The sequence below is a fragment of the Urocampus carinirostris genome, chromosome 3 (assembly GCF_059441175.1).
Source record: "Urocampus carinirostris isolate Australia breed hairy pipefish chromosome 3, RoL_Ucar_1.0, whole genome shotgun sequence".
Classification (NCBI taxonomy): Eukaryota; Metazoa; Chordata; class Actinopteri; order Syngnathiformes; family Syngnathidae; genus Urocampus; species Urocampus carinirostris.
In genome coordinates this window covers 33,950,413-33,976,513 of record NC_142351.1, presented here as the reverse complement: position 1 = coordinate 33,976,513, position 26,101 = coordinate 33,950,413, and the positions used below count along the sequence as shown (strand labels likewise).

The 26,101-nt window shown below is 38.9% G+C and overlaps 1 protein-coding gene across 5 annotated transcripts; it reads left to right on the top strand.

The window, feature by feature from the left end:
* The first annotated feature begins 153 nt into the window (after positions 1 to 153).
* Positions 154 to 24,797, top strand: csde1 (cold shock domain containing E1, RNA-binding). Of its 5 annotated transcripts, none has more exons than XM_088331563.1 (21): positions 154 to 298; positions 8,665 to 9,317; positions 10,149 to 10,410; positions 12,949 to 13,147; positions 13,218 to 13,327; positions 16,239 to 16,313; positions 16,783 to 16,880; positions 16,959 to 17,040; positions 17,194 to 17,322; positions 17,414 to 17,539; positions 17,621 to 17,836; positions 17,948 to 18,088; positions 18,171 to 18,335; positions 19,844 to 19,951; positions 20,589 to 20,767; positions 20,865 to 20,977; positions 21,086 to 21,205; positions 21,286 to 21,464; positions 21,547 to 21,710; positions 22,321 to 22,453; positions 23,537 to 24,797. In XM_088331563.1, exons 3-21 carry the CDS (start codon positions 10,285 to 10,287, stop codon positions 23,582 to 23,584), a joined length of 2,511 nt encoding a protein of 836 aa, XP_088187689.1. In that variant the 5' UTR covers positions 154 to 298; positions 8,665 to 9,317; positions 10,149 to 10,284; the 3' UTR covers positions 23,585 to 24,797. The 5 variants fall into 5 exon arrangements, with proteins under 5 accessions (XP_088187689.1, XP_088187690.1, XP_088187687.1 ...); XM_088331564.1 differs by having other exon boundaries at positions 13,218 to 13,384; positions 21,358 to 21,464; XM_088331561.1 differs by having other exon boundaries at positions 13,218 to 13,384.
* Positions 24,798 to 26,101: the final 1,304 nt, after the last annotated feature.

Here is a 26,101-nt window from a genome sequence, read left to right as displayed (position 1 = left end):
TTAATAACTACGTGGAGAAACACTTTGAAAGACGCTAAATAAAATAAACGTATTTACACTGTAAGTGAATATGTGTTGTGTTTGTAATGAGCAATTGGCTGAGATTGAAAGGTATGGGACTGTTCGGTCGTAAAGAAAAGCAACCACGACATTGGAGGGTGGTGCAATCTCTCTCTCCTCTTCAAACTCTTTGGTTCTCAAACTTGGAGCAAATATCGCGATAGTGACCGCCGGACTCACTACGTAATGTGCCGTGCTGCTTCTAGCGGCGCTGGTGACAGTGCTGAAAGCTGTTGGGGTAAGTTTTACAAATGTTTTGAAGTCCATGTTTGAATTTGAACACATGTATGGAAATGTCTGGTTTTATACAAAACTTATAGTGTCAACTAATTTAAAAATGACTCGTTTAATTTCGTTTTGTCGTGTGGTTGGGCCTGGGTGGGAGCAGACGTTTTCCCCTTAGCATAAAATCACCCCTCACAAGGACCCGCCAGGGCTAGCATAGCGTGCTAGCTTTAGCCGCTAGCACTGGCTACGGCCTGACTTCGTTCCTCCGGCCAAAACACACTGTTGAAAATATATGAACGTCGTATTATGATATCACTACGACAAGTCTATCATAATTTATTCCCGGAACGATGAACAGGTAAGGCAAGAAATGTAATCAAACTTGGTCTGGAATTCCAATATCTGTTTCTTTGTTGTCCAGTCCTCGTCTGGTTATTTTTTTAATAGTTCCGGTTAACAGAAGTCTCATCCAAAGTGTGCCCGGTTGAGCCCTAATATTTATGTTCCATTCTTGCTTCTATAATATTCCACACGTTTACTGTTTGAATAGGTGATATACCAATAAATTAATCTTCAAACGTAAATCTTATTCAAAAGTTTGGGCAGAGAAGCAAATGACACATTTAGGTGCGTAACTATGGTGAGTATGGTACTGTACATTAGTTTTCGACAATTCCATAATCTGAAAGGAGTAAACGAGCAAAGAGAATGTGTGATGCGAACTTTGCCGTTTTATTCGGTCGGTAACGCCCAGGACACCACTACCAAAAGTTAGCTAAATGCTAATCTGTGTGGTTCCGCTCGTCCAGGCAAGGTCATTGAAATAAGACGGGTCAGCTACAGGCTGTTCGCGCTGTTCAGCTGACCCAATTGAAACGACTGACAGCCGATCGCGATTGCTTGAAGCATGGCGCACGTATTCCTCGAAATGCTGCTGCGTGATGCAACGTGTTTGCCCAGGCTGTTCCCAGCTCCAACTGAGCATGGCGACTGCCGGGGAAGTCACATGGCGACTTCTGTCAGTACGCTTGTTGTTCTCCACCATGTGTGGGGCCCACTGAGTGGCTTGAAGCTTTTGCATTGTAAAATAAAATGTACTTTGAAGACCGTTCAAAGAAATAAATAGCACTGAGGTGTACACGTTTTCTTCTTAATGGTTTATATATGACTTCTCAAATCGATTCATGTTGCCACACTCCCAATTGCGAGACAAAATATATGTAAACAAGTAGTGAATACATAATTTGTATGGACAATATTATTGCAGTTTTTGCACGTTGCATAATAGTTGTCCCAGAACTGCCCACAGCAACAAATCAGTCAGCAGCTGCAGCTAATATGTTTTGGAAAGTCTCAACACTATCTGGACTTTTGCATTGTCGCCTTTTACCTGAAAGGAACCCTCTCATTGGAATCAAAAGAAATAAAACAATCTTATTACAGCAGTGTGTCGCAACCTTTTGAGCAGATTCCCACTTTTTTCATCATAAAAAAATCTTGAGATGCACTGTCTGCATACATGCCAACCTTTTGATATAAACAATACACTGGACAGTCCTGGATGTAACCAGTCCATATTTTCGGGGAATCTTGTCATCAGCGGACCCCTAGGAGACCCGTTATAGGTAAACTATATAGTTTTGGGGTATCTTGTTTTAAACTTAGAGATGTTTTTGCAATGAGTCATCATTTCTTGAATCCCAAAAGTTAAAGCTTTCCAATGATATGTCGCATGACATATTTCAGTAACTGGTGACATCGTAAGATTTCGTCTGTTGATCTTCAAAGGGTTATTTGATCCTGCCAGAGTCTCAAATTTGTTATAAGTCAAGTCATGTTTATTTGTATAGCGCTAAATCGCAAGAATTCGCAAAGGAATGCACAGACCAGATAGGTATATTTAGAATGCAAATATGTTAGATTTCCAGATGCGATAAAAATCCAGGCAGCACCCACTGGTGATCAGCTTTTTTGTGTACTTTTCTGACTTTCCTCAGAGTCCGATTTAGATAATGAATTTATTTTCAATGTAATGAGCCACTAAAGATACGAGCCGGGGCATTTGTTTTGGTGGCCACTTGTGCCCGGTCTTCATTGGCTAGTGCCATTTAAACCTGCTTCTGATAGGCCGGTGCTGTCAAACCACGAAACGTGACAATTCTTGTTGGCCAAACACACCTTCACTCAAATAAACAAACTGAAACTATGAATCCTTGAAAAAAAACAATGTTTTGGGGATGCCCTATCGCACTACGTCACATCGCGATATCGATTTGATTTCGGTGAATCGTGCAGCCCTAATTGATTCTACCATGTATTTCCTTGAATCAGATCAATATGAACTCTCAACTAATCGCCCACCCCTACTACAAACCATCCAAAAATTGTTTCTCAGTCAAAGCAACAATTACAAATGCAGCGCTACTGCTATTTAGGTAGATACTTTATTCATCCCCGCAGGGAAATTTACACTTCCAGTAGTCTCCTTTGTTGTTTATTAACAGATTTAAGGATGCCCTTAGGGTCCTTTGTTGTAGTTTAGCCACAGCGAAGTGGATGACATCACACGCTAGTCAAGTCATTTTTATTTGTATAGCCCTTAATCACAAAGAGTTTCAAAGGGCTTCACAGGTTATTACACAGACTATTTTTTTCAGACTATTATTACACCATCCCCTGATCTGGAACCAACACGAGGGCAAGGAAAAACTCCAAAAACCTCAACATGAGGAAAATGAAGAAACCTTGAGAAGGGACCGCACATGTGGTATCCCCCTTCCAGGATTACCAGACAGCAAAGGATGTTGCAATCACAAATAATACAGAGATATTGTCCACGAAAAGTATAGGTTATTCATATGCTATAGCGTAGAAGTGAGTCTTAAGCTTAGATTTAAACATTTCCACTGAGGTTGCAGATCGGATCTCCGGAGGAAGAGCATTTCACAGCACCGGTGCCTGGATGGAGAACGCTCTCGAACCAGCGGAACACTTCTTGGCTCTTTGGATCACCAGAAGACCGGCACTCTCAGAACGAAGGCTTCGGACTGGAACATAGGGGGAAATCAGATCTGAAAGATATGAGGGAGCAAGTCCATGTATGATTTTGTATAATACTAAGAGAACCTTGAAATCACATCTTAGGCTAACAGGGAGCCATTGCAGGTTAGCCAAAATTGGCGTGATGTGATCGGACTTTTTTGTCCTAGTTAAAAGCCTCGCTGCGGCATTTTGTACCAGCTGAAGACTCTTGATTCTGGACTTCGGGAGACCGGAGAGTAGTGCATTACAGTAATCGAGATGGGAGGTTACAAACACGTGAATTATAATCTCCGCATCCAACTGAGACCGTATAGGACGAATTTTAGCAATGTTACGAAGATGGAAGAAAGCGGTTTTAGTAATTTTCTTCACATGTGTTTGAAAGGACAGATCGGGGTCAAATATGACACCTACATTTTTAACTGAGTCACTCTGTGTGATGTGACATTTGTCAATGTTCACAGCAGTTTTTGAGAATAAGTCGCAGCATTTAGATGGACCAACAACTAACATTTTGGTCTTCCAAATGTTCGACCTCCCTGCAGCAGATGGAGTGCCCAGGGATACACTACTTCGTGTTAGCAAGTCCACCTCCTCTCCGCTTCCTGCAGGCTTTCGTGTCTCTAACAGCGCTGAAGCTCCGGGTAGCGTCCGGGATGCTAGACATGAGCCACGTTTCCGTAAAACACAGCAAACCGCACTCCCTGTGCGCTTTGATGTTTTTCACCAGCACAGCCAGTTCGTCTGTCTTATCTGGTAGAGAGTTCACATTTACCATGATTACGGATGGTACTGAAGATTTATAACGCCGCTTAGCTAGCTCCGGCTCTCCATCCAGGATTTCTTCAGGGCAATGAGGTGATTCCTCGAATACACACATTTTTGTGCGTTAAAACCCATAACGATAGGATGGACAGTAATCCAAAGTGTAGTTGTCAAACGGGACGAAAAACACCGAAGATGGAAGCAGACACTTAAAACAGTAAATCACAAAAAGTGCGAAACAACGCGGAGCTGCTGGAAAGGCTGCCGCTTGCAGCGGCACCGCTTTGATCTTTGAATACGGTAGTTTACCAAATGTCCGATATGATTTTTTTTTTTTTAAAGAATGAGTCATTTATTAATCACAAAAAGAAAATCAAAAAAGTCCCCCTTGTTTGGCCATTCTCTCCTCTCTGCTCCTTTTACTTCACTTATCTTAAGTGATAGTTCAAAAAAGTTATTTTCCTCTGTGAGACAAAGGCAAACATTGCCTTCGCTACACATTACATTTAATTAAATGTTAAACTCATAAGTGATTTGGTCAGTATTCTTCCTTTTACATTAAACTCCTGTCTTACCATTCTTTGTGGGGTGTGAACTGTTTGCTGTGTCATAGACCCCTTTCCAACCTATGTCATCACAGGATCACCACAAGATGTGTGCGCATCGTTGACCCAAAACAATGGGATTAGAATTTAGGGTTTGAATGAAGTGAGAAAAGATTAGTATGTCGCGTTTTTAGAGTCCCAATTTACAAAAACAACATGTCCAGCTGTTCTGTGTACGGCTGCACAAATGACTATTTTTGGGAACACCATTTTCTTGTGGGCAATTTGTAGAGTGAACAGACCTTTTAAAAAGCACTGTTGGAGCCCATGGCTTTCAAGCCTTTGAAATAACTGACAGGACTGATGTCATCATTCGGAATGAGTGGGTTTGCGGTGCCCATTTGATATCTGGTAAGTCTTTGTGGCTTTCTGGCTTAGATTTACTTTAAGGCCAAAGAAAGTCAGAGAAGTGTTGGGGAATGTAATTGTTTGCTAGCAATGGCCACTATAGACTAAGTTTGCTACTAGTGGTGCCAGCAATGGGATCTTTAATAATTTTAATTACAATAATAATAACATCAATTATCAATGCATAACTGTGTCAATGAGTTTTTTGGTTAAAGAGGACCAGAACAAACTGCGAAAAGTTAAAAATCTAAGTTTCGCCACGTCTTCATTAAAGCCCCCATGGTGGAAACTTGAGATGCAACATTACTGACTGTGACTCAAACGACTGTGACAAAATAACAACCATAGGTCTACAAATAACACACTAAACATAGAGTTGAATGAATGGTTCTTTCATCATTTTACAAAATTAAAACGAAATTGGAGGACATTTGTCAAAAGCACGCGCTGCTTCAGGTATGCCAAAGAGCCTCCACTTCTTCACACACACCCTGTCCACCACCGTGGGGTCCGGTCTTTATTACCACCGACCACTACGCGGAAATCTGAAAAATGATATCAATGACCAAAAAGACTAAATCAATCCAATTCAAAATCAACAAAGAGGTTAGCCACAGATAACCGAATCGCGAATTGGCAAGTGGTCTCTGTTAAAATATTGTTGATACAATTATTTGTCGTTATCATTCTCTATATAAGGTGGGTGCAAGCCTAAGAAACTCAATTCTTCTAAAGTTTAAGTTATGTGTGAATTAAGCTACTGTAATTATGAACTGGTCATCTGAAACACTATTTTCGTCCATTTAACTTGCCGTCATAAAAAGGTATTTTACCCGTAACATACATTATATTGACCAGCGTTGTGTCCTAGGTGAAAAAGTTAAATAGAAAAGCTCCACAAAGTGGCTTTCACAAACTATCTCCTATCAAAAGAACGCTTTTTTTTTTTAAAGATTGATTACTAAAATGAAGGCGCTATCTTTCTGCTTGCACATATACTTTGTGCTTATTTGAGATGTAACTATCTACGATCCATGATCTTTTTTTGTCACGCTTCTGTTTTAAGCTGACACGAATTATAATAGAAATAATAGATCTAGCTTCTTTTATTTTGCTCTAAAAATGCACCTGATTGATATGTTGAAATTAAAATGTTCAAAATTTCCTTTTCTGCGGCATACCTCCCGGACACCCCAAGACTGTCTACCACCCACCAGGGTCTCACAAAATTTGATTGGAAACACTGGACAAACTGTCTTTTTTGTTGGAATTCCATTTAGAAATTCTTCATTCTCGTCAAAATCGTAAAAAAATCCACTCACTGAAATCATAAGTGTTTCACGCTGCTCTTTGATGGCCTTAATTGCAGCATGTAAGCAAGGCATGCATGTACTAGTAATACAATATTTTGCGCCACATATTTGATTGGGAAAAAAATATGACCAGTGTATTTGGCCTTGCCCGTCAACTTGTTTTTGAAGCTGCGCTAAGTATTTAGGTCACAAAGTCTCATGTCTAGCCCATTGTTGGAATGCTTTTCCTGGTAGAAGGCTTACTTTGTTCTCTGACTCAGCATGTCCTCTTTGGTACATAAAAACACGGTTGTGGTAAAAACTGATGCGCTAGTTCACATAAGAAGAATGCAGCCATAAATATCTTGACTTCATCTGGAGGTATATTTGAGCACTTGTTGCTCCAGGCTACTTGTGTTCTATTTAGTGAGCTGCAATCACAGGAATCCGAGGAGCATCTATTTTTATACACTGAACTCGGAATCCCCAAAACACTTAATGGCGCAACTATTTTGCATACACAGTCTTGATTTTGTCGAGAGTGGGACTCCCAAATGCTGGATTTATACTTGAGTGTCCTATTCTCTAAAAGTTGTCAACCCTCAACAATTACAATTGTGATTTTCTTACTATTATCGTTATTATTGTTCTAAGGTCATCTTCTATTGAAAGTTAACTACACTTTTCATTACATTTTATTTACAGATTATTGCCGTATGGTAAGAACTAGGAAGAAAATCAGTCATTAAATCGGGTAACCCATATGACCTCACTTGTATTCTTTAAAAGAGGAAGCCAGCGCCCAAAGCTTTTTTACAAGTATGATTTAAATCACAACACTGCATTACGATTATAATTTGCTCCCGTAATATGAGTTAAGCGGAGAGTTGCAGCTGCTTTTATCCATCTCGTATGCCTATTGGTCGACTGAAATTTATATTGTCCAAGTTGGACAGGTAGTGAACAATCGCAGCTCTGTTCCTGAAGGCGGGTGAGTTGTGTTTGTCTACACACTTTTAGTCAAATAAAAGCATTTGGGAGATATTGACACATTTAATCAAATATTTATGAAATTTAAAAGATATATTTAAATACTTCAATGCCATCCTCATGTCTCAAAATGGAGTGCTGTTTGCGTGCTGTTCTCCACTAATTTGACTAACAAAAGATCAAACCCTTTTCTTTTACGAGAGAAAAAGTACACTGCCACCTTTTTACAAATTCTTGAGTTAATCATAGTTGTATATGTATAAGGATTGTGAAATGGTTGTTAAAAGGAGAAGGATGTATTTCAACCAGAATTTTTGTCAATTGATATATTTTAAATATGTGACATCTCAAAGGGCAAAAACAATTTTTTGCCATAATTCAATCCAAATATGTACTTAAGGGGAAGTTGTTTCATAGAAGTAAACATCACTGAATATAAACTTTACAAACTTTTGCAGAACTGATTATGTATGACTCTTTTTTTCAGATCAATTGCGAGGCAAAAGATGTGTAAACAAATCAGATTAATTATTTCAAAAACTACAATAATATTGTATTCATTTTTTTTATGTTTCATAATAGATTGTCCCTGAGCATCCCAGAGCAGCAAATTAGCCAGAAGCAGCAGTCAGCTGGTAGATTTTGGGAGGTCTTAACTTTCTGTACTTGTTTCATGCTGCGGAGATTATGGACATTCATTGCGCTGCTTGGAATGACAATGTTGTGATCTCCTAGAATAGGCTGCATTGACAGACATTGCAGAATTACTCATTTTATATCATTTAATTTGATTCTACACCGATAGTTGATGTTTCCACTAATTTGCATTAAAATAGTTTCAATGCTGGATCGACGAAAAACTGGGTTTTATGGCAAAACACAGTCATCATCATTGTGGTCACATATCTGCAGACGTTCACTTGGTGTCTTTCTTTGTTTAAATGGCTAATAAATGTTGGCCAACTCGCCATGTATTGTAGGGGGTGCCCTGGAGACCTGAAGCAAGCTGTTTGGACTAAGCCCACTCACTCCCTTCATCTATTTGTCATAAATTAATTCAAAAAATAATTTCTATAGCTACGAGACTGTTAGGAGCTGGGTAAAACGTTTTTCTACGTTATAAAAACCAAACGTCTTTTTTGACGACGTGCAAACGTCTTTCAACATATTTGGCACTGAATGAGTTACGCTGTTTTTTATTTTATTTACTTTTTACTTTTATTCACAGTTCAAACCTACAACAACACATAAGATACCACAATGGATATACAGAAATATTGCACATTGAAGGAAATTAATGTAACACCCTTGTCATTGTGCTTCTATCTCAACAGTATGAAGTGAAACGGGACTGAATTTTTTTTGTACCATCCGCAACTGCTTCAAAGTTCAGATCACAAGAAACCGAAGCAAAACTTCCAAAACAAATAAGCAACGTTGCAAATCCCAAACTCGAAGATACGCTGGATCCAGGATCACTTCTACCAACCATTGTAACCAAATCCTGAATTGACCAAAGATCAACATCAGGCCAATCGTCACATTCAGAAGAGAAACAATCCTACGCCCCAATTTATCGTGAGAAGACATCTGATCTGAAACCAGAAGTTTGTGCCTACTCAACAGCTTTGACAAAGCACACGTCCCAACGCTGCTCCTAGCTCTCCTCATCCTCGCCTCACCACCTACTCAACCCCGGTGTGTGGAGTGAGCTGCTGTCTGTTTATTTTCCCCACCACAATTCCACATACTTTACCCTCTTACCCATGGTCTTCACCTAGCATCTTTACAAATCTTTACTTGATTTTTCAAATTTTTGAGCGACTTTTTCTTGCTTTTGCTTAATGCAAGCATCTACAACTTGTACCCCAAGCCTGTAACACGAGTGTGTGCACATGAGTGTGTGTTGGATTGTGAATGAAGAGATCTTCAAAAACTTCTTAAACATCAAGAATCTGCAAAATACCTTTTGAGGCAACTTCTGAAGGTGGGTCTGAAGCATATTTATATCACATGTCAATTTTTATTAAATCGGGCATAAAATGTTCGTCATTTATTGAGCTTTTTATTTTGTTGAGAAATTGAGGGTGGAACAGTAGTTGTCTTCAATCCTGTACGGGTAACTCGTACAATAACTCTTCAAGGTAACCAGTGACAGAGCTTTAGCAACAATTCTCGTTATTTGTGTATACATGCCTAGTTTTCAATATTGCAGTACTGTTACGGTCCAAAATGAGGCTGCATACCAGAGTGTATTTTACATCTGAATGGCATTCTGCCACTAGTGCCCCTTTAGCCAGGCTTAAAATCGCACTCAATTGCATGAGCCATCTTTCTAACTTTAAAGAGCAAAATTATTTTGTTAAATTATTACAGTAAACAAGAAAATATTGAGCTGGGTAAAGCCTTTTTGAAGGTTTTTGCACCACCCATTGGCTTCCATTATGCTCCTTGGGTTGGTGCTTTTGGGGTAGCAGCAACTCTTGAAGATAGCAAAAAGAAAATAAACATTGTTATATGTTGTATGAGCTACTTTATTTGCTCCATGGTTGCCTTGAATAATTTTGAACAAACTTGATTTCCACTGACATATAGTGAACCCAAAGGGTGTTTCAAAGAAGCAGACTTTGCCGAGTTTGTTTGCTTTAGTTTATCTTTTTTTTTTTTTTTGTTTCAACGTTTGCTCATTTTTATGTATTATGTTTGACCTTTCCATACGGATACTTAACCATATCTACCTTACCCCTTTTTCTGAAGTTGTAGACATCTTATTTACTTGCCTCACTCAACTTGTATGTTCCTCTCTTCACCCCTGCAGAAATCCAGCGTTGTATCATTGGGAGGTTTCATTAGAAACTAATAGTTTAACATCAAGCCAAAAGAAATTGCGTTCAAAAACTAATCAAAAACAGCAAAAGTGCTCAAACAGGTGTAATTTGAGGTCATATGAAAATATGGGCAGCCCCTGGAAAGGCTTTGTTGAATTTACCATGCCTGCGTCGCCACCCACCACGTTTGTTAGCGCTGACCTGAGCAACACCTCCCCTGTCGGACTCAGCCTGTCGCCATATGGCCGTTCTGTAAGTTACACCTTTCCACCTCTTTTCGCTAATGCCCCAGCGCCCTTCCATCGAATGCTCATCTACTCTTACCACCGAGTCCCATCAATCAGCCTGCTTTGCCCTGCATCACTTTGCTGTAAATGGCCTACAACCTCCCATCCCTCCCGGGTTCCAGTGACTAGCCTCTGCTCAGGAATTTTTTTTCCCAAGGTGGCCTTTCCAAGAAGTGTATCAGACTTGTCACATTGATATTCTGGCCTCACTTTTTTTCTCCCATATCAATGCAGGTTTCATTTGTTTAATCTCTTGGGCAAATATCTACCTGAAAATAAAGGCAAAGACGATTAAAACATTTTTGTCCATAAGTAGTTGAGAGGAAAATCATTAATAATAATCATTTATTACTGGGCCAAATAAAGAGGCTGATCTTGGACCCTTCCTGTCTTCATAAGTCATCTCTCACGTTACTCCACGGTAGATGCACTGATACTTGCCCTATAATTTGATGATCTCTTTATAATATTTTCAAGTAGGACACGTTTGTGATGTGAACTGATATTGTACTGTTTATTTATTTTTTTTAAAGTACAAGGGAAATTCTAAAGTGATTTGAGGTCTTCCTTTTTGTCTGTGTTTTGTTTTTTTAATCTGGATTGTGTTTTTTATGATTTAGATGTAATTAACCATTTCATTGAGCCTTAGTGTAGCAGAGGTGTTATAGCAGTCTTGGAAAATAAAAAATATTTGGGTGGAGATTAGATAATGTGAGTATGTAAAATGTTGCATTTTGGTACCTCACAACATTTTAAACTTGCGTGTGTATACAAGTACTTGAATGCTAAACACTCCTCTCCCGGCAGCACACCCAATCAAAAGTTACAATGTCAAGATTGGATAGGGGTACTTCTGAGCCACCAGTGGCTCGCAGCACTGGTCCATCCACCTCCACAGCTCCCATGTCTATTCCACGGTCCTCCTCAGTCTCTTGCCACCCCCAATCAGGAAGTAAAAAACACAGACGGACTGCCCTGTATCAGAGATCAGTAAGAGGGCTTGCTAAATGCGCTAATAAATTTGACAGTACTGTCCCATGTAACTTAACAGCATGTGGTTTTCTAGAACTGTTTAACCAAGGTGTGTAGTGTTTTTCTGTTAATGTTAAATTATTGTTTGGTTCAGGAACAAAACCTTTGACTATTATAGGTGTATCATGTAAAATAAATGCTCCATTGTAAAAGTCCCAAATATTTAATGTTCACCAATTAACCTTTAATCGATGGATGACGATCAAGTGTATCTTTTTTTTTTTTTTTTTTGCGATCCGCTAAGTTTAATGCATTATTGTATTTGGTTTTGCATTTTTGCAATGCGAGATAAAAAGCAGCAGCAAACGACAAAAAAATGCGTCAACTGAAAATTACACCATGGTTACTCAATGTTCAGGTTCCAAAAGCTTCTATAACTGGTGAGCTGTAATTTGATTGGTCATATCCCTGAACCGCTGTGACTTCACTCGCAGAGCAGGTCAAAGGCTACATTCGTTACTTATTACAGGACTAATAGAATGCAACTGAATCCGACCAGGATAATTCAAGTGCTACATGGTAGAGTAATTAAAAAAAGTATTTTTCTGTGTCAAAGCTGTGTGCGTTTGCCATTTGGTTTGGAATAGTGGTTAGAAATTTATATTAAAAAATAGACATGAAAATCTAGCCATGGGCTGAGAAATCATGTTTATGAAACTACAGTCGTGTCCACACCCTTTTTGTCTTCACCTTCCAGGGATGAAAAAAATTACGTTGCCGTTTTTGGTCAATTTTCTAATAAAACCTTGGAGAAATGTAAGCGGTCAACAAAGTGTGGTCAAATGCCGGCGTATGTGACTTGCATTGATTTTAGGCTTTTATCAGAGAATTTTGAAAAATTTGTATTTTCATGAGATACCAGATCGAACTGCAGCTGTTGTTATTCATATTTTTTTATACCAGTGATCGTTGTAGTTGGTTCTGTACTTCTAATTTACATCAAGTCAAGCCAAGTCACATTTATATAGCCCTTAATCACAAAAATGTCTCAAAGGACTGCACAGGATTATAATTACACAATTACCTGATCTTAAACCAACATGCGGGCAAGGAACAACTCAAAACCTCAGCATGAGGGAAAAGAGAAACCATGAGAAGGGACCTCACAATTGGTTATCCCCCTTTCAGGATGACCAGGGTGAATTAGATCTAGCATTACAGTACACAAACATAGTAAACACTAGGTAACATGTTGAAAATTTGAAAATGCGACACATGATTTGGTACAAAACATCCTACTTAAACATGTATGAGTCAAATGGCCCTAAATTTCAGTTATCAATGGATCGTTTCTTTTCCTTTCACTACGTTTTTAGTTTATTTTTTGCGGGCGTTGCTGTATGCATGTGCCTGGTGATGTTTTTCTCATTTACTATTGTTTGTCATCAAAGTTGATAGAAAACTAACTGCTTTTCACTTTGTAAATTGTGGCGTTTTTAATGTATTCACCTCAAACTTTCCTCTTCTACAGATGAGTTTTGACCCAGGGATGCTCCATAACAACGGGCACACTGCATATGCTAACGGCACAGGCCCTAGCATTAGAGAGATGGGTGTCATCGAGAAGCTTCTGACATCCTATGGTTTCATCCAGTGCTCTGAACGCCAGGCTCGTCTTTTTTTCCACTGTTCCCAATATTGCGGCAACCTGGAGGACCTCAAAATAGGAGGTGAGATATTTTGGACTTAGATATCTGCATTTTTCGATACTAAATAGTTTTCTTCTGTTTTTCACATCAGATGATGTTGAGTTTGAGGTGTCCTCTGACAGGCGCACTGGCAAGCCCATAGCAGTGAAGCTGCTAAAGATAAAGCCAGAAGTGCTGCCAGAGGAGCGCATTTCAGGCCAGGTGGGGCCAGACCTGCACGTCTATCCCTTTACTGTGCTGCATGGTTATATTCATCCAGTTAAGGAACACCGTTTTATCTTTTGATTTTGTCCTTGTCTGTCGCCTGAAACTGCCCCGAGTTATAATTTTTGTAAAGGTAACGGTATGACTGAGGTAAATCTTCAATGAGAAGCCAAACTCAAGACCATAGCCACTTGTTTATTAAGAACCACAATACTTGAGCTGTATCTACTATTCCGCGGTTAAATTTTTTTGTAATTGGATGTTAGAGTGTGTGGAGGTGAAACACTGGCCTCTTTGCACAAATTAATCTTTTCCATTCCCTCAACATTTCAAACCAGCACAGAATGCCGTTAAATTGGATGAGAGGGTTTTACTTGAATACAAATTAAATTTTTATAGATCTTATTGTCACTTGTCGATTGCATACATTACATTATATTACATGACATCAAAGGCAATAACCGGTCATTCACAAAAGGCCAATTATGGTGCGATTATAATCAAACCATAAATGCTATGTTTCATCAAGTAGTTATTCCCCCCCAACCATTAGTCAAAAATATTGCAAGCATACAGGACTGTCTCAGAAAATTAGAATATTGTGATAAAGTTCTTTATTTTCTGTAATGCAATTAAAAAAACAAAAATGTCATACATTCTGGATTCATTACACATCAACTGAACTATTTCAAGCCTTTTATTATTTGAATATTGCTGATTTTGGCTTACAGCTGAAAAAAACTCAAAAATCCTATCTCAAAATATTAGAATACTTCCTCAGACCAAGTAAAAAAATAATTTTATAACAGCAAAACTAAATCAAACATTTGAAAATGTCCATTGATGCACTCAGTACCTGGTTGGGAATCCTTTTGCACGGATTACTGCATCAATCCGGCGTGGCATGGAGGCAATCAGCCTGTGACATTGCTGAGGTGTTATTGATGCCCAGGATGCTTCGATAGCAGCCTTCAGCTCATTTGCATTTGTAGGTCTGGTGTCTTTCATCTTCTTCTTAACTATACCCCACAAATTCTCGATGGGGTTCAGGTCAGGGGAATTAGTAGGCCAATCAAGGACAGTGATGCCATGGTCAGTGCACCAGTTACTGGTGGTTTTGGCACTGTGGGCAGGTGCCAGATCATGCTGGAAAATGAAATCCTCATCTCCATAGAGCTTTTCAGTAGATGGAAGCATGTAGTGCTCTAAAATCTCTTGGTACACAGTTGCATTTACTCTGGACTTGATGAAACACAGTGGACCAACACCAGCAGCTGACATGGCTCCCCAAACCATTGCTGACTGTGGGAACTTCACACTGGATTTCAAGCAACTTGGATTTTGCTCCTCTCCAGCCTTTCTCCAGACTCTGGCGCCTTGACTTCGAAATGAAATGAAAAACTTGCTTTCGTCTGAAAAGAGGACTTTAGACCACTCTGCAACTGTCCAGTGCTTCTTCTCCATAGCCCAAGTCAGACGCTTCTTCCGTTGTCTTGAGTTCAGAAGTGGCTTGACCATGGGAATACGGCTATTGTAGCCCATTTCCTGGACACGTCTGTGAACTGTGGCTTTTGATACCTGGACTCCAGCTTCAGCCCACTGTCTTTGAAGCTCCCCCAAATTCTGGAAGCGGCTCTTCTTCACAATTTTGTTAAGGCTGCGGTCATCTCTCTTGGTTGTTGAGCGTTTCCGGCCACATTTTTCCCTTCCAACAGACTTTTTGTGGATATGCTTTGAAACTGCACTCTGTGAACAGCCTGCTCTTTGAGAAATTTCTTTTTGTGGGAGGGTATCAATGATGGTCCTCCGGACAGCAGTCAGATCAGCAGTCTTCCCCATACTTGTGATTTAGTTTACTGAACCAAGCTGAGTGTTTTTAAGGCTCAGGAAACCCTCGCAAGGTGTTTCGAGTTAATTAGATGATTCAGGTGATTAGTTGAATAGCCTACTTGTATACTTTTTCATGATATTCTAATATTTTGAGATAGGATTTTTGAGTTTTCTTAAGCTGTAAGCAAAATTCAGCAATATTAAAATAATAAAAGGCTTGAAATAGTTCAGTTGATGTGTAATGAATCCAGTATGTATGACATTTTTGTTTTTTTTATTGCATTACAGAAAATAAAGAACTTTATCACATTCTAATTTTCTGAGACAGTCCTGTAGATCTTATGTGGGTCGTCATTCGTGCAAATGACAAACTAGCAATGATGTGATGCATCTCTGGCAATCAAAATTGGAGCTTTAACCTTACAGTTTAAAGGCAGGCATTTTCATACACTCGTTTGATCATTTTGGGCATAATTTACACTCTTAATACAAAATCTTTTTTGGGTGTGGGCTGTCTATTTAAATTGCCATGCTCAAGTGGTCTGTGATTGTTGGTTAATGCTGTTAATTACTGCTGCTAGTAACATGAATGAATCAAGCAAAATCATTATTAATAAGATACATTTGGGATATACAATACCACTCTGACATTTTTACGATTTCAGAAACAGCCGTATATTTTGTAGGATTAAGTTTCTGTGATAAAATGGCATCAAATACTACAGAACACCGCCTTACATTCCCTGCCTTCTTACCCCTTGAACAAGGCATTTAAATTTGTATTTGTTGTCTTGCTGTTTTTTTTGGAGACTACTGTTGCCAATGCGTCACTAATGGTTTGCACATGTTTTGTTTAGTGACTGGTGGCAGTCAATGTATTGTCCTTCAGTTTGTGTTAGTTTTTTTTTTACCTTAAATCCACAATCAAAACAATAAGAATAGCAAATATTTTTGTTTTATAATCCGTCTGGTGTGAATCTGTGAATCCATTGAAATTGTAGTCACCGAAGTGTTTGTCTCTAAAACAGTTGTACATAAATAAAATGTATTATTAATATTGTCCTTGTCCTGTGTATAGGTTGTGGCTTCGATTCCTGGAACTTCAGATGGGAAATCTGCTCCCAGTGGAAGTGTTTGTTATGAACGAAATGGGGTAATGTGTCATGATTTTATTTCTGGTTTATCAAAGGGTTAAAAGATATCCAGATTTATTTATTTTTGAGTCGATCTGAGTACAGAAATTTATCTGCAGCTTGTATTTTACAGGACAAATATTTTTCAAACGACTGAGCTCTATTAATTTATCTATTTAGCTCAATTAGGACACAGCCAGTAAAGGTTTAAAGCTTTAAATACCTTTTCATATTTGGGTTCTTGTCTTGAAGCTCCTTTCTACTCAGTTCCTAAAAAAAAAAAGATAGTTATACTGACTAATCCTCCTTTTAGAAAACAAGTTTTATCTTTTGTGACTCCAAATGTTGTGCCATTCATTTGACAAAAAGTGGCAAATCAATTTTATTTTGGAAACAGCAGATTTTGACAATTTAATGCATATAATTAGTGTAAGTAGTCCACATCCCATTCCTTTATGCAAAGTTTGACAGTGGCTTGATTTTTCACAGGAAGTATTCTATCTTACCTACACCACTGATGATGTGGAGAGCAATACCCACCTGGAAACCGGTGACAAAGTCAGCTTTTATATGGACACCAACAAGCAGTGAGTTGTAGCTCTGGCTTTGCCAAGTGTTATCGTTTCACGATATATTTTGAACTATATCCACCCCCTGTTTTTCAGCACTGGGGCAGTCAGTGCTCATAATATCCAACTTGTGACAAAAAAGCAAATGAGATGCCAGGGTGTGGTGTGCGCTACCAAGGTAATTTTCTATATTGGCCAGTATCCTACAGTTTCCAGCATTTTAATACATCATGTTTTGTCAACTTGTAAATGTTGCCCACTATGAATTAAAGTTCTGAAATCATGGGCATTTTTAAAAAACAATCTTACTAACTATATGCTGTCTTTTCAGGAAGCATTTGGGTTCATCGAAAGGGCTGATGTGGTGAAGGAGATCTTTTTTCACTACAGTGAATTTAAGGGTGATCTTGATGCCCTGCAAGCAGGAGACGATGTTGAGTTCACGATCAAGGACAGAAATGTAGGCTTCTTCCTGATCTTTACAGGATATAAACAGAAAATTATTAAATGACCATCTCGACATCATTAAGATTGTGTATTTGTGGTCATAGGGTAAGGAAGTTGCCACGGAAGTCAAACTTCTCCCTCAAGGAACTGTCATATTTGAGGATATCAGCATTGAAAGCTTTGAAGGGACAGTCGTCAAGGTCATTCCAAAGGTTCCCAACAAAAATCAGGCAAGTCACTCATCAGTCAAAATTGGTTTTAGTTTTTAAAATTATATCGTTTTTTACTGTTGGATTTTTATCGTTGCTCAGAGTGACCCGCTCCCAGGCCGTATTAGTGCTCAAATTGGATTCGTTGACAAAGAAATGCCATTTGGTGAAAAGGACACAAAGTCAAAGGTGACTCTGTTGGAGGGTGACCATGTACAATTCAATATTTCTACTGACCGCAGAGACAAACTGGAAAGGGCTACAAACATTGACATCCTTCCAGACTCGTTTGATATCACTAAGGAGACTCGTGAAATGGTGAGTGAAATGAAGGTTGGCTGGGGTGGAGTTTGTAGTTGCCTCAAAGTGTTTTCAATCAGCTTCTTTCAAATTAAATTTAAAAATGACTAACATCGAGTCTTATTTCAGGGCGTTATTGCTGCTATACGTGACGGTTTTGGCTTCATTAAATGTGTGGATCGTGATGCACGGATGTTCTTCCACTTCAGTGAAGTTCTAGAAGACAGCCAACTGCATATCTCTGACGAAGTGGAGTTTACTGTTTTGCCTGTATGTTGCTTTTTTCCATTTATTACAGTTAGGGCAGTGTTTGAATACAATTTGTAAATAATAATAATCTTGTCTTTGCAAGGATATGCTTTCTGCTCAGAGGAACCATGCTGTACGCATCAAGAAGCTACCAAAAGGAACTGTGTCTTTTCATACACAGTCTGAGCAGCGCTTTATAGGGGTGGTGCAGAAGGAAGTTGTGTCAGCCTCTTCTAATAATGCCAGTCCCAGCAAGGGCAAGGAGAAGGTACACATTAACTTGAATAAATATTTACCAATGTCAATTTAGCAGTGATTTATTTAGTGTTTAAAAGAATGATACTCGGTAGTTTATCTTTTTCTTTCACCATTTTCCCTTATCCAATGACTACTTCCTCTTCCGCTCAGAAAAAAGAAAAGGTAGGACTCAGGCCCCTGCATGCAGGAAGTAATGATTTTAGAAATTAAAAGATAAAATTCCTTTCGCCAACCATACCCCTTTTTTGCAAGGCTCTAAACATTTTTAGGGAAAAATGCAAATATACTTTCTCAATTTCAAATTTTATGGGCAAAATGGGTACAATTAGATGCAGTCTCTGAGCCATGTTGAGTTTTGAGTAATCTTTCTACTAAGTGCTTGTTCTCTGTTTAAGGGTAAACTGGTAGACAAGGTAATTTAGTGTAATTTTTTGCAGTTGAAGGCATGCATTTGGTCATCTCCATTAACCCTCATTTGCATGTGGAAAAAAGCTATTACACCATTTGATAAAAAAAAAAAAAACTGCTCATACTGCGAAGTATCCAAATTTTGTTTGGTTGTGTGCCACCACAATAATACGTCAGAGCTAGAAGTTTGCAATGAAAATGTAGATGGAGGTGGCAGACTAGCAAAGGAATAGCAAGTGTACAGATTGTTTTGATGTAGTTTTCCTTCAGGGAAAATAGTATGAATTGTGTCCTCAGTGCTGCCAATAAAAACTGAAAGTTATTGGTACAACTTATTAACAGGCGAGCCATTAACCAATCGATATACAAACTTTCTGTAGTGTCCTGCTTAGAGTTGCATTCTGCTTCATCAGTGAAACAGATATTTTATCTACTTATCGTTCTCCATAGCTCTTCAACGCTACGCTGAATTGGTAGAATTTTTACGAAATAGGAAAGTTAAATATAATGTCACTTAGTGATTGGGAAAACGGGCCAAAGGAGGAAAATATTATTTACTTTGCAAAAACCAGTTGTTCTCTTTGTGCAGCCATGTAGTTGAAGCCAGTTACACGGGTTTTCTGGGACCTTTGAGCTCTGCAAACCAGTAAAAACTGTCAAGTTTCAATTATCCAATTATTACTCAGCCCAAGGAAATGGTGTAAACTCTGAAAATACCTGGCAAAGAGATGTGAAAAGTTGATTGCCAAGGCTCCTTAATGGAACATTTTCGAAATACAAATATAGATGGTGATGCCATGAATGAGTTGATGTTAAACATATAAAAATACACCATATTATGTTGTTGTTGTTTTTTTTTTTTTTTTTTTTTTAAATCAAATGGGGATACTCGACCTGCAATAGTGCATTATCACTCCCCCTGTCATTCAGACATCTTTAACAAGCTCATAAACATTTGATCCACTTACCTGTGTTTGTTGTGGCTTAATTATATTTTTCATTAGAAGTTATGTTTGGCATTACGATTTACGTTGTGGTATACTTATGGACTTAGTTCTCATTAATTACCTTATTGTATTCAGCCTTCATTGAATCCGATTTCTACCACAGGAACCAGAAGACGGAGTCATTGCATATGAAGACTGCGGAGTGAAGCTAACTGTTACATACCATACAAAAGATTTGGAAGGAGGATATCGTCCACAAGTTGGAGACAAGGTATCATTTTGTCTTATAACTCAAAGAGCATAATTTTTTGCATTGCAAATTTTTATCTTTCTATAGTGTTGTTGTCCATAAAGAGAAGCCCAAGTACAATTCTTAAATACGTTTTAAATGGTCCAACTTCAAACATGCAACAAGTGTGTGTGTATTCTAGCCCACACATTCCTGTCTAATTTTTAAAGCGATGTCCCTAAATAACCTTCTAATTGCGCCTATTTGTAATGTGTTTGCCTTTTCAGTCAGGTGTGTTTTCAGGAATAAATGTTAGACAACAAAAAGTTATGCTAACAAAATAATTACCATCATTATTGACGTGTCCATTCTCTAATTTTGTGCACTGTCCGTTTTTCCTTTTTTTTTGGTCCGCTAATTTTTACTGATGGGCCTGAATGCCAAATTGAAACTGAGTGAAAAAAAAAGGTAATCAAGAGAAGCTTCGCTGGTTAAAACTGTTTCAACTGCTCAAATGGGTCTGAAGATTTGCAAAAGCCTCACTGCTGACATTTTTTTTTTTTTTGGTCCAGTGGGTCAGATTTAAGACTAACTGGCCATGAGTGGCATGTGGGTCGAAGTTTTCCCATACTTGTTTGTAATCTGCGAACTGTAAGACATAAAGCATTTTAACCTCTAGGTGGAGTTCTCTATCAACGAAGTGAAAAGAAGTGGCCAGCAGAGCGCAGTTTCCATCAGGGTTGTGAACCGTAACACAGGCGGTGGCAAGAGACTGCTAGGATTCATTGCCACATTGAAGGACAACTTCGGCTTCATCGAGACTGCAAATCACGACCAGGAAATCTTCTTTCACTACAGGTTTAACTGAAAATATTTATTCTTTGGAATTGTTTTTGTAGTTTACAAGTGAACTGGCAAATGTTTTGTTAAAGTACTTGTTTGCTTTTAATGTCAGTGAAATGTGTGGGGACTTGGATGATCTGGATTTGGGTGACACAGTGGAGTATTCTCTCTCCAAGGGAAAAGGAAATAAAGTTAGTGCTGAAAAAGTCACCAAAGTGGCTGCTGGTATGAGTTTGATTTTATTTATTTGCTTGTTTGTGTGTCAGTGTATTGATGAATAATAATCTGTATTCTTGCATAAAATTATGTATAATGTAATAATGTTTTCTTTAGTTAATGGGATTGGAGATGATGTTAGCACAACTCTGATGGTGGGGAAAGTCATCCGTCCGATACGCAGTGTGGACCCGTCTCAAACAGAATATCAAGGTCTTATTGAGGTCATAGAGGAAGGTAGGGATAATTTTGCAGTTCTCTTTAAGACAAAATTCTTCTCTTTACCTGATTTTATTTTAAATTTTTGGTCGTTTCAGGTGAGGGTAAAGGCCAGACATATCCATTTGGTATTATGGGTATGGCTAACAAGAGCGTCTGTCTGCAAAAAGGTGAACATGTGAAATTCCAGATTTGCACAATATCCCACACTGGGCAAAAGATGGCCTGTATTGTGGTACCTCAGCGTCGTGCCATGGTGGAGTGTGTCAAAGACCAGGTTGTTATCATGCATCAACTCTGTATCGCATGATTTTTGTTCAAGGAAAACTCAAATTGTTTTTTTCCCCCCGTTTATGTAGTTTGGTTTCATAACATATGAAGTTGGTGAGAGCAAGAAGCTTTTCTTCCATGTTAAAGAAGTCCAGGACGGCTTAGAGCTCCAGACTGGCGATGAAGTGGAGTTCTCTGTTGTCTTCAATCAACGCACAGGAAAATGTAGTGCCTGCAATGTGCGCCGAGTCAGGTAGGACCACTATATTGCATAAATATACCAAAATTAATGGTTGCAGTGATTTTTGTCCTTATGTTGATCCAGAATTTTTGGGGGGGAAGTATTTCGGAAGCCAAATAATTTTTTGTACCCGTAAGTTTGGTAAATCATTAAACTTTAAACACCGAAAATTAATTAGACCAGAGAAACTGTTGTAACTCAGGTGACTTAATTCTTAAAAACGAAATCTTGGATTGCCGATTTACATGTTATAATGTGTCATATTTGCATCTTCCCAGGTATTTAACTTAAGACTAGTCTCCTTTTTAAAAGAAAATATTTGTTCTGAACGACTAATAAAAATGCAACGGCTTATTTTAAGTTTTTAATGCAACCTGCTCATGGTGTCCTCTGCCAACGGCTCAAAGACTGCTAGGAATGGCTCCAACTCCTCTGGTCCCTAGTTAGGACCAGAAAATGAATGGAATGGTAGTTTTCAGTGTTTTGATGTATTTTCGTTACTCTTATTGTAATTTTTTCTTTAACCGCATTTGAGTACCAAGAACTTTATACGTATGTGTTTATATACTGAATGTGGAGGCATGAAGCTAATCCCCCATTGTTTATAAAATTGCCAATGTAGTGAGGGGCCGAAACCAGTGGCTACTCCACGTCCTGACCGTCTGGTCAACAGACTGAAGAGTATCACTCTGGACGATGCCAGCGCCCCTCGTCTTGTCATCATTCGACAGCCACGTGGTCCAGATAATTCAAAGGTACTACAATTTGAAACATGGAGCTCATCTTTCTCCAATTTTGCCTTAATCAAATACCAGATCACTATTTTTTTATGTCTTGTTTTTAGCAAAACAAGTCTTATAACGGAACCCCTCTTTTAACAATTTCAAACCAGAAAAATTGATAAAAGTTACGGTAACTTTGTATTTGTCAAATAAAAATATATATGTTGATAGTATGCATATGTCCTGTATTTTGCGGACTACAGATCACACCTAAAACCCCAGATTGGCCACAGAATTTAAAGTGTGCCTTATGCAGCATAATAATGCTAAAGATTGGAAATGCATACAGTATTAATGTGTGTTACTGCACGAGGTTTTACGGTATACTTTCCGGTTTGAGCAATGATTGATCCTTCTATAATCATGGTAAAAACAAGAAAGGGCATTTTTTTAATACGCCAACCCAAACCTCAAAAAAGGTTGAAAAAGCCCCTTTAAACAGTCTCACCACTTCTGATGATGGATAAAACAAAGTATTTCAACAAACAACTATACAAGCTCTTTTACATATGTATACATGTTATTGACGCACAGGCGAAGAATATGAGAAACCGTTAAATGCAGAAAAAAGTGCTCCATACAAATCCGTGTTTTGGCACCACAAGTACAAATGGCGTGATAATAAGATGAGCTCTAATGCCTTTTCGTATGTCATCTGTACCTCTAGTGGTACAATGTCAGTTCAATTTCCCCAAACCATATTTTGGAGATTTTAATTGGCAACACTTATCGCCTGATCAATCTGCACTATTAACTGCTGTCAATGATTACACATATATTCACAGTAACTCTTATGGTAGTCCCAATGTCATGCACCTTGTAGTCTGGTGCGGCTTATCTATGGAAAAAAAAACTATTACATGACTAATTTTGGGGGTGCACCCATTAGTGTGGAAAATATGGTACTTACAAATTCTCAAACTATGTTTGGGCTGATCAATTTTGTATAACACACAACCGGTCTTAATAGTTTAAGCAGCATATTGTGTAGACGGTGCTAAGTTAATTATTTTCATGATGTATACCATAACACAAAATCCAATTTATCCATTACAGGGCTTCAATGTGGAGCGCAAGTTACGCATCCCCGGTGTCATCGACTGAGCAATACTGTTTGGTGCTGGTAGAAGTGAGGAGAGTTGTTCCATGTCGGGGGAAGACTAGTGAAACCTGATCAGTCACCATATGCTTCTAACCCCAAACGTGCGCAAACAATGCAGCGAATGTCTCACTTAATCCTGGAGCCATCGATAAAAGCGGGGCAAGTTTACCCCAACCACCTCACACCGCCTCGCCTCCATTATATAACGTTGATAAGTGCACATGAGATCTCTGAGTGTGTGTGCATGTGTGATGTATGTAGCTGTGAGTAGGGACAGAGCCTCTAAATCTGACTCTGTGGCCATTTGTGCCCCCATTTTGTTTTTTGTTTTTAATTAGCTTTCTTTGGAATTCTGCACCTATGAACGTGTCCACTTATTGAGTTGGAGTGAATGAACGCATGTCTATGAGTATCTTTTCCACATATTTTCCAGTATTGTTTTGGATCTGTACCTGCATACATTTGAAATGTGAGATTTCTGCTATTGTTTGCTTTCCTACAAAATGCATAAAGCTAAGTTTCCTCAACAAGGAGGATCATATTTCTCACTTGCAAGCTTCAACCGAGGATTTTTCTGTGCTCGTTTTTTTTTGAGCATTTTTAAAATTATCAACTTGAAAGCATGGGGGGGGGTGTATGTGTTATGGGGCGTCCAATGCGAATGAATTTTACCAAATTGGAGCTTTTAAATGCTTTTTGGGAGTATTTTCAAGTTTCACTAAAGCAATTTTTCCCAGGTGTGGAATTCCTTGTCAACCTATAGCTGCGTTTGTTCCTCCGTTTCCGTATTCCGTTATTTTTTCGCACATCTTTCTCTTTCTTCCATTGAAACTCCGTCTACGATGTAAAACAAGGTGCCTAAAAAAGAACTACAAAAGGGGTGGGTGATGTGGCTTGTTTGGTTCTTGGCCAGCCACTGAAACTAAAGAGAACAATCTTTGAATGGCTATGTTAAGTAGAAATGAGATGCATCCAAAACCTGTGGGTTAAGAATACTGTATGTAACGTGTGCGTTTTCCCCTTAAAGCCCGGCTTCATATGCATATATAAGAACAAATTTAATGAGGGACAAATAAAGTATTAGAAAATAAATAAAAGAAATCGGGTTTAATCAATCTGCCGATCACACGGTATCAGTTGAACTGCGTACGGATGTTCTTAAGTACGTTAATGGTCTTGAATGAATACGCAAATTAAAATTTTATGACAACTGAACTGTGTGTTTCACTCAATGGAATTGCAATTTGTTTTACTTTCAACCCATACATTTAGTAAAACAAGAAAAAACATCTTGCAAGTGCGGACCCTCTATCCGTCTGCCTTGGTGAAGAGGGAGCTGAGCATAAAGGAAATGCTCTGGATTTACTGGTCGATCTATGTTTCTACCCTCACCTAAGGTCATGCACTGTGGGTGGTGACTGAATGACCACGATCTGGGGTACAAGTGGCTGAAAAAAGTTTCTTCCCCTGGGTTGCAGGGCTTTCCCTTTGAGAAAAGGTGAGAAGCTCAGTCACCAGGGAGGGACTCAGTGTAGAGCTGCTTCGCCTCCGCTTTAAGAGGAGCCAGTCCAGGCATTTTTATCAGATGCCTCCTGGAAGTCTCCCTTAGGAGGTGATCCCGGCATGTCTCACCAGCTGGAGGTCCCTGGAACGACAAAGGACACACCGGAAAGACTACATCTCTGGGCTGGCCTGGGAATGCCTCGGGATCTCGTCAGATGAGCTGGTTGAAGTGGCTTGAGATAGGGAGGTTTGGGCTTCCTTGCTGATGCTCTTACCCCATCGACCAGACCCAGGATATGCGGAAGATATTGTATGGATGGGGATTTTGCAAGTAGTGGGTAATCAAACACATGTCTGTTAATCTCCCCATGTCAGGAGTTACATGAGAACCCAAATATTCCCTTTCTGAATCCACTTCGCATATCTCCCATGGAGCTCCAAAAGGGTTTGTCCAGTCAAGTCAATACTTTATACCAAAGCCTGTTTAAATAATCCTTCCCAGAGAGTTGGTTGTTCAAAGCACATCCCCGAGACACTTGAGCTAGCCATTAAGTCGGAAATGATTCCATAATTAGTGCCAAATTTGTAAAGGTCACCTGGCATCATTCCTAACCAAGTCCACAGTTAAGATATTTTTTAATTCTATTACACTGATTTGGCAGTCAAAAACTCCACTTATGCAGCTATCGGAAATAAAGACTGATTTGGGTAGCCACAATATTCAGTAAATGTACCATCGTTCTGCAAGATTAAAGGACACACTACTTGTCGGAAAGCCTACAGATGCAAAAACAGTCAACTAATGCAGTGTTTTTGAGCATGTGTGCTGTGAGACCTGCTCTCAGTCCTGCTGGAAAAGTATTTATCTTCCCTAGATCAGCTGGCTAAAATCCAGATTAGTAGGTGGCAGAAGATTATAATAGTGTAATAATAGTCTGTGGTTTGCAATAATCTGTGGCACTTTTGAGACTCTTTGTGATTAAGGGCTATACAAATAAACATTTGTAGGGTTAGGG